Genomic DNA, 9,210 nt, shown 5'->3' on the forward strand with positions numbered 1-9,210 from the left:
AAGCAACGATTTGTCGGTGGTTCGCCGAGTTTAAACGTGGTCGTACCGACACAAATGACGCGGAACGCTTGGGTAGACCTGTGGAAGCCGTTACACCGGAAAATGTGAGTGAAGTGACAAAAATTATAATGAAAGATCGTAAAGTGAAGCTCCGTGAGATTGCTGAGATGACACAGATATCATATGGAAGTGTATTTACTATCCTTCATGAAAAATTGAGCATGAAAAAGGTTTTTTTCCAAGTGGGTGCCGCGATTGCTTTCGACAAAGACAATGCACCCTGCTACAAGTCGATGAAAACAATGGCGAAATTGAACGAATTGGGCTTTGATCTGCTTCCCCACTCTCCATACTTGCCAGATTTAGCCCCCAGTGACCATTGGCTCTTTGCTGATCTTAAAAAAATGCTCCAGGGAAAAAGATTTGGCTCAAATGAGGAGGTCATCGCTGAAACTGAAGCTTATTTTGAAGCGAAAGATAAATTTTTTTATAAGCATGGTATTGAAAAATTGGAAAATCGTTGGAACCATTGTATCACCCTAAAAGGTGATTATGTTGATGAATAAAAAAAAATTTTGCAAAAAAATGTTGTTTCCATTGTTAGTCTCGGGACATATTGATCCATGTGTTATAGAGTGTCATTGACATACCGGCTGTCAAACCCAGGCGCATATTCAGAAAACAATTTCGGGTAGTGTTTTCATAATGACCAGGTATATAACCAGGTAAATTTAATTTGAATAAATTAAAATAAATTTTGTTCCACTAGGTGTAATGTAATACGAATATAGTCGACAGCTGACAGTCAGGCCCGGGTTGTCGGTTCAATGCATAAGGCACTGGTCTCACAAGCCAATTGTCGTATGTTCGAGTCCCGACCTGGAAAGATTCTTAGTGTCAATAGGATCGTAGTACTAGCCATGCAATAATTCTGTACGTTAAGCAGGGCTTGTATTGTGAATCCTCAAACGAACGAAGCAACAAAAAACATCTACTGTGAACACTTTGCTTGACATAGCTGAATGAGAGACCTATATTAGAGAGAAACTGGATGCGTGAGAGTATATGCTACTGAACAGACCAATTCCCCTTGCCAAGTAAATTGTCTGTGCTCTCAGTCTCAGTTAATACATGAACTAAGCAAGCCATGACAATGTAATTAAATGAAGGGTTCGCTCTCGTTAGTATTGTACGAGAAAGAAGACCTTGCCTCACGGCGTGCTACAAGACGCGAAGCAAAGTCATATAGGCAATGTTTACGGTTTATTTTACAGAAATCATATTTAACATAACGTTCGCATTCCAAGACCAAATTTGATCACATTTCAAACATACTTTAAACATTTTATAGCAGAAATTTTGCATTTGAGCTCATTTTCAAAACGATCAATTTGTTTCTTGGCAGTTTACACTGTGTATATATCCTAGAAACACTAAAAGCAATGTTCTTTAAATTAATATTCATCGGAACTAAAAGCTATGAATCTAGTTTCCTCATAAGCATCTACAATATGAGAACCATTATTTGATTAATGGTTCTCATATTGTCATAACCACCATGAAGCATAGGTCTCAGCAACTAACCTCATGAAGCATAGGTCTCAACAAGCGGGTATATTCATGAACTAATGAACGAACGAAGCAGCTCTCCTTGCTTGGGTTGCGCTGTGAATTCTACCTGACATACGAATGTGTGTGAATAGCACAGATGGTGAAACCCTTTTGTTAATATTCGTTGCTTCAATTTGCAAGCCCTGACGTTAAGAATCGGCTGCGAAGTCTGTTGAAACAGAAAGACAGAATTCTACGAAAGGTATGTAATGCCAAGACTTTGGTTTGCAGTTGGCATTAAAATCATTGTCTTTACGTTTCGTTTTAGACTCGTTAGGGCAAGGCAGCTCAAATTGAACTTGCTTACTGCAAACTTAAGCAGTTCGATTTGAAACGCTAAGCAGACGTAAAGCTATTACTATTTGCAACACCCGGTAAATATTCTATTCATAGTTCGTTATAGACCAATAATAGCACCGATGTATCCATAATTAGTACTACAATAAAGTATATATGCTGCTTGAAAAAAACAATTGCTGCACCGAGATCCTTAACACATGTTGTTCTGTTGATTACTGCTTCACCAAGGCTGTAGTTGTACCTTATAGGAACTTTTTTGCGTGTGAACGTGATAATTGAGCATTTGTCAATGTTCATAGCCATGATCGTCAAATGGTGAGATAACTAAGTCCTCACAAGTTCCTATCTCATGCCTCCCCGAGCGTCTATGATTGTATTGTATTATGTTATAGTATATCGTTAGAATATATTGTGTAATGTTATGTTGTGCTAAATTATATTATATTATTTTATATTATGTTATATCACAGAGAACAGATATCCAACAGACATTCATACGTGCAAAGTCGTGTAAAACGGTGGTTTTTAACGGATTTTCACTTGTATGCTTTACACAGCTTTTTAGAAATGTTTGTTCTAGCTTGGATGTCTGTTCTCTGCAGTTATATTATATTATATCATGTTTGAATTATATTATATTATATTGTATTGTAGTATACTGTATTGCATTATATTATGTTATATTGTGTTGTATCATAATATATTGTATTGTATTATATATATTTTTATATTAATTAATATTATATTATATTATATTGTATTATGCTCAAGTATATCGACAACGGGGAGGGACAGGGAGTGCATCAGGGTATCTTACAAGTGAATGACTGGATGATGGAGTGGATTGCCAACCTGAGTCACGCGGGGGAAGCTTTGTGTTTCTCTCTGAAGGTCTGAAATGAGTAAGACGCACCCTTCTAACAAACAAACCATCAGGCGGGTTTAAGCTGGTACAGCGAAATTCTTTATTATTTGGCCGGATGTTCTTGCTGGAAGGCGCCGGGTCCTCAAAACCCATTTTGGCCTTCTTAACAGCAATTATATGAAAGCTGTCTGATAATCAAATTCGGATCTACTGTAAGTCTACCCGCATACATTGGTAATGCCTTGAACTGATGGTGGCTTCACACATACATACATACATACATTTGTCAATGTTCAAAGCCAGTCGATTTACCTCACATCACTTGGAAAAAAATCAAGTTGGTGTTGGAGGAAAACGGCATCCTCGTTACTTCGAACTATTTAGAATATCTTGAGATCATCAGCGAAAGATAAGCGTGGACATTGCAAAGAAAGATTCACATCATTGAAGTACAGGGGACAGACCAGAGGCCCATGATGGGTGCCTTGTGGAATCCCGATAAACTCTTTGGATACAGAGCAATTGCTTCTTGATTGCTAATCGGCGATTATTGATGTATGAGCAAAACCAACGCAGCATGTTAGAACCAAAGCCCAATCTGTCCAACTTATCGACTGTAATTGCGTACTTTATTTTGTCCTGAGAACAATATACCGAATGAAATCATCGTTCGACCTCAATCATGCTTTCGATCGTGCTAACCGCAGGCTAACTGGAATCAACCATAGACTGATATCGTTTTTCTCTCGATGTGCGGAAACAACAACGTGCAGTTTTCTCGTAAACGGTCTTCTCTCAATTCCCATTGCTTTCCATCGTTCCGTGCCGTGCCAGAAGGTACTCCGTATAGATACAGATATTTGCGAACATTGAAGCGCTACAGTCTTGGATGTCCCTGCACCGTCAGGCTGTTGCTGTACTACGAGGTTTGCTAAATATTGAATTCAGTGGTGTTAGACCTACTTCTCATGGCATAGTAACAGAAACTAAAAAAAATATTTACTTAGACTTTTTGTGAATTACGTAAATTTCATCAACAGAGTCAGTATTATAGATACAAATGAATTAAAATTTTATTAGGGAAATAATTTGTTATTTTTTTTTTTTTTTTTTTTTTTTTGTTTCAATTATAGAGGTTTTAACACCTTAAGGTCATTCACCTCTTCGGACCAGAAAATCTTTCTGATCCTATGTGCGGGGTTGGGAATCGAACCCAGGTGGGCTGCGTGATAGGCATCGACTATCCCATCACGCTATACCCGTCCCCCAATTTGTTATTAATAGAATTAATAAATCAATTAATCTATATTAAGACAATTTAACAAGATTTGTTAGTCTTACTGGGAGACCATGCACGCACAATCAGGCAATTATGATGGCATGTTGTACTTGATGTATCACATGTTCTGCTTAATGCACGTTATCGTTCTTGCCGAGGGCCTAGTTGAATCACTTTCACTTCCTTTAGATCGATAATGTTATGTCTGGACGAATTGATTACATGTAGCCTATGACAATTACTACAAAACAGAGTACTGCATTTTCATAATCAAATCTATTGATACCATTAGTTAGAGAGATGTTATCTCTAAAGCGCCTAATATAGGAAAATATTTGTATGACTTAGAATCAGAATGTATCAGGAGGTAAAATAAAGGTTGCCGTAAACATGAATATGAACAGAATTTGAGCGAATTGAATTAATCATCAGAACTCCTTTATTTATCAAATAAACAGATCTATTTAGTCATCTAAGGGTTTTGGTTACAAGGAACCGGTTTGTACTGAGCGCAAATGACAGTTTTTATATTTTGTATTTACGTTTTGTCTTTGAGATCTGTTTAGTATGCTTGACCTCAAGAGAAGGCCTTCGCTTTATTAAAATAATACAATAAAAAACTCATTACATGTCTGTGGCAATGTTGAACAGACAATCGTCATTATTTTATACGAGGCTTGAAAGCTGATGATTAGTTGTAATTGTTCTAAAAGTGATCTGAACATGATAAAAGATCATAACCACACGTAACATATTCATATTACATTTGAAATTTATCGAACAGAGACAAACCAGCCTCCAGTCGAAAGTCTTTTCAGGAAGAACGAGCACTAGGATTGGAAAATCGACATAACGAATAATTTAAGACAAATTGCTTCAAATATCATACTCTGTTGTTGACGTCGTCGTATAGGCATGTTGCAATTAAGCGACTGTTTTCGGCTGTTCAGAGCGATTATCCATTGAATAATGTTAACATGAGTAACGAAATAAGATATTCACAAAGACTAGGACGAATAAACGATAACATAGCATGATAAGATTAGTTTTTTGTACATACCGTGTAGTAGGACAGCAAACCCGCGTATTCATCCAATACAAACCAGCGATATTGCCAGCCTTTCATCACGTTTGTCCATTTGGACAGCGTACCTTCGAGCATTGCCATTTACAAAGCACTCGCGAATACTAAACTAATGCAATGAATGCTGAAAACACAACAAATCTGTCAAATGCAGTTTAAATTTTAGCGAAACACTGATTTACAATCCAATCGAATGAAAATCGCACAAAATATTATCACCAAACACGAAAATGCCGAGCTCAGACTGACAGAGCTAAAAAATGACAACAAGACATTGACAGCTGGCCAAGGCAGTGGCACAGGCTAACAGAAGGGGTTTGTGTACTTACACGTAAATAGAAAAATAGCTCTTTTCAGGTTCTTCTAGTTCAATTCGTTTTCTTTTTTGAGGGGGTATTAAGGGCAATAATACCAAATACAAATAATAATACCCCTAAGTCCCATATAAACGAATCGCCAATGTTTGGTTCACAGCATGAACAAGTAAGCCTAGCAAATATCTCCCTTTCGTTGCGATAGTGTGAAAATGTGAAAGGAGAGGAGTTTCTGGCAACGCTTTATCGACGACACGACCTGCCACTCGCCTATCAAAACTGTATCGCAAATTTAACTACCCCTCAGTAACTGGTAATGTCAAAATGAAACTATCTGAAAAACTATTAAAACTAGCAACACAAGTTGATCATTTATTAGTTTTGAATAACAGTTACCAAAACCTTGGTTACTGCATGTTGGAGACTTGAAGAAAGTAAACAAAACAAACTGCCTCGAGAGGAAGATCCTTGTTTCGCGGCAAGTTGAAAATTCTGCATCATCATCACGCGTTAGATTATTAGATCAATTAGCTCAGCTAGGGCTCGAACATACGAAAAAATTCTTGCAATACCAGCGCAATCAGGTTGCCGTATGCGGCCAAGAACTTTTGTATTGAGTACTGCGTTGTTGGTATGACGCAACGTTTCAATATCCACCGATGCTAGTTAAATATTTTAACGTAATCAGACTTAGATCTATGACAGCTCTCCGCTATGTACACGAGTTACAAAATGATAGCAAACTTTGCATCATTCATCATTCATGCATTCATTAAATTCGTCTGTGCGAAACTTTTTATCAGCCCAATCATCAAAATTTAGTAACGGAATATGAATGATATAGCTGAGTCGATCTGGTATATCAGTACTATTGTACGAAATGCAAGATACTCATTTGCAGCAAATCAAAGATACTTGAATTTTTGAACTATATTTTTATCCATGCCAAAATCGCACTTCATATGCAGGTACGAATATACTTATAAACAAAATTTAAATTTATTCTTTTCTAATGACATCCTATACTGAAAATTCCTGTCTGTGGCAGCAATACACCTATTGTCAAATTTGACATTGTACTTCCAGTTCCGGTCGCCGTAAATACACAAAGAACGTTGTAACATTAGCTTGATAGTATCTTACATATTTTTAATTTGTTCCAATACATGATAAACTGTTGAACCTGGCTCTGGTGCAGGATGATTCTGTAATTCGGAATAAATGAATTCAGTAAGGCAAATTTTATGCGTATTGTGAAAGCGTCTAACTCCGTCATATTTGATAATTCCATTTCAGCGCTGTAAACATGAGCATCTGTTTGTATTTTAGAAGTAAATGTTAAACGAGGGCAGGACAGTTGTATTCCCCTGGGGGTATCAGTTCACGGCCGATGGGTCGCAGGGACTCGTACAGCTTTCACAATCTCGATTTCTTCACAATAATTTCAAGTCTTTTAATTTGGTTCTGATGGCACAAAATTCAAATTATTAAAACTTTTCTACATTTTCTCAAATGGTTTGTTTATTTATTATGGGGCTCCGTGGAAACTAGCTCGTAGCAACTTAAAAAGTGTTGCGCAAGAAGATTATTTTTATCCTTATCAAGGGGTCGCTATATTTGTGGTAACTGGCGGTAAATCACTCACGAACACTTTTTATTCCTGGGGACGGGTATAGCGTGATGGGATAGTCGATGCCTATCACGCAGCCCACCTGGGTTCGATTCCCAACCCCGCACATAGGATCAGAAAGATTTTCTGGTCCGAAGAGGTGAATGACCTTAAGGTGTTAAAACCTCTATAATTGAAACAAAAAAAAAAACTTTTTATTCCTATCTTCCTTCGGAGTGCCTGGTCGTGTCGTCGGCTTTATGCTAGTTGCTGTAGGAGATAACAACCCGTCACCTTCACGTTTAATCATCTTGACCGTTACCAACAGTAGACGATTGCCAACCTCAACGACACGAAACTAGAGCGCATAGACATGCCACGTTTTTCCTTTTTATTATCCTGAAGTACTTTGTACAATAAACACGTGAATTAAACCTTTTGTTATATCGAATGTGTTTGACTTGTTTCTCGGTTCCTTTTTCGGTCTATTTGTCCGCTTTCGCGTACCGTGGTTCTGCCCACAGGTTATGGGCCCAGGCTGCGAGTAACCGGAAAAATTTAGAGAATCAGTAGTGTTTGCTTTCGGCGTGGATTCGCATGTGATAAATCTGGTGTAAGATTTTATGCGATCGACAAAATGGCTGATAGTGCAAAAGTTACTTTTGCTAAGTTAAGTTCGAGCAACTGGGGTTCGTGGAAACAGCGGATGGAGTGGTTGCTCGAGAAGGAGGATCTATGGGATGTTATTCATTTGGCCAAACCGGAAAATCCAGGAGCGGATTGGTTGACTCGCGATCGAAAGGCTCGTGCAAATATAGGTTTATTTTTGGAAGAGAGCCAATTTAAAATCGTGAAGGATGCCGATGGTGCGCGTGAAATGTGGAATGCTCTTAAAGAGCACCACGAAAAGGCGACAATGTCAACAGTAGTGTTTTACCTAACTCAGTTGTGCGGTGCGAACATGTCCGAGTGTGACGATATGGACAAACATTTGTCGAGTATGGAGGATTTGTTCGATAAACTGACCGCCGCAGGCCAGAATTTAGAAGAGTCTCTAAAAATAGCAATGATTTTCAAAAGTGTTCCGCAATCATATCGGGGCTTGGTGCAAGGCCTACAATGCCGGGCTGATGCAGATTGGACGGTGGTTTCCATAAAAACTCGGCTGTTGGATGAATTCCGGCAGCGGCAGCAGCAAAGTGAATCCCTTCCGGAAAGTGTGAAGGCGATGAAATTGAATGCGGATGGCAGTAAACAGGAGCGGCGATGTTTCTTCTGTAAACAACCTGGGCATGTGAAAGTGCAGTGTAAGAAGTGGTTATCCAAGAATAACATTGGTGTTTCTGTTTCGGGTGCCGATAAAAAGCGAGCATCAAAGGATGTCAATCCAAAAGCGAAACAAGCTCAAGAAACGAGTAACGCGGTGTGTTTTATGGCTGGAAATACAATGTTAGCTAGTTGGGTGATTGACAGTGGCGCTACGACGCATATGACAAGCGACCGTGCCTTTTTCCACTCATTACGCTCAAGTGTAGAATCGAAAGTGACTCTGGCCGATGGTAATAAAACGAAAGTAAATGGAATCGGCGATGGGGTAGTTTTTGGTGAAGATGGTCGTGGTGGCCGAGTGGAAATCACACTGAAAAGTGTGCTCTACGTACCTGAGCTAGATGGTGGTTTGATTTCGGTGAGCCAGCTAGCAGCAAAAGGTTTTGTTGTAAAATTTGGTGCGCCGGATTGTATTATAAGCAATTCTGCCGGTAAGACGGTGGTTGTCGGCGATAAGATCGGCAATCTCTATCGACTGCGTACTGAGCAGCGATCGCTGAAGGTGCGAGGTGTGCATAACGAGCAATGCCAGCATACATGGCATCGCCGTGTGGGTCATCGAGATCCTGCTGTTTTACGGCGTTTGGAAGTGGAGAATCTGGTAAGTGGTTTCAAGTTATCTGATTGTGGTGTTCGCAATACGTGTGAATGTTGTCTTAAGGGGAAATTTGCTAGGAAACCATTTCCCCCGGTGGTTGAACGGAAAGCGACACGACAACTCGATTTGATTCACACGGATTTGTGTGGACCAATGGAAACCACGACTCCTTCTGGAAACCGATACATTATGACGATGATAGATGACTTCAGCCGTTTCAC

General features: G+C 39.0%; 1 protein-coding gene across 1 annotated transcript in view; it reads right to left on the reverse strand.

Moving 5' to 3' along the window:
- The window catches only part of LOC131438829 (oxysterol-binding protein-related protein 9), a 139,581-nt gene extending 134,221 nt beyond the window's left edge, over positions 1-5,360 (reverse strand). Inside the window, exon 1 of the mRNA XM_058609148.1 lies at positions 5,116-5,360. Within this exon, the coding sequence (XP_058465131.1) occupies positions 5,116-5,223 (108 nt within the window). The 5' untranslated portion in view covers positions 5,224-5,360. The remainder of the gene's footprint in view (positions 1-5,115) is intronic.
- Between the last annotated feature and the right edge of the window lie 3,850 nt (positions 5,361-9,210).

This window comes from Malaya genurostris, chromosome 3 (assembly GCF_030247185.1).
Source record: "Malaya genurostris strain Urasoe2022 chromosome 3, Malgen_1.1, whole genome shotgun sequence".
Classification (NCBI taxonomy): Eukaryota; Metazoa; Arthropoda; class Insecta; order Diptera; family Culicidae; genus Malaya; species Malaya genurostris.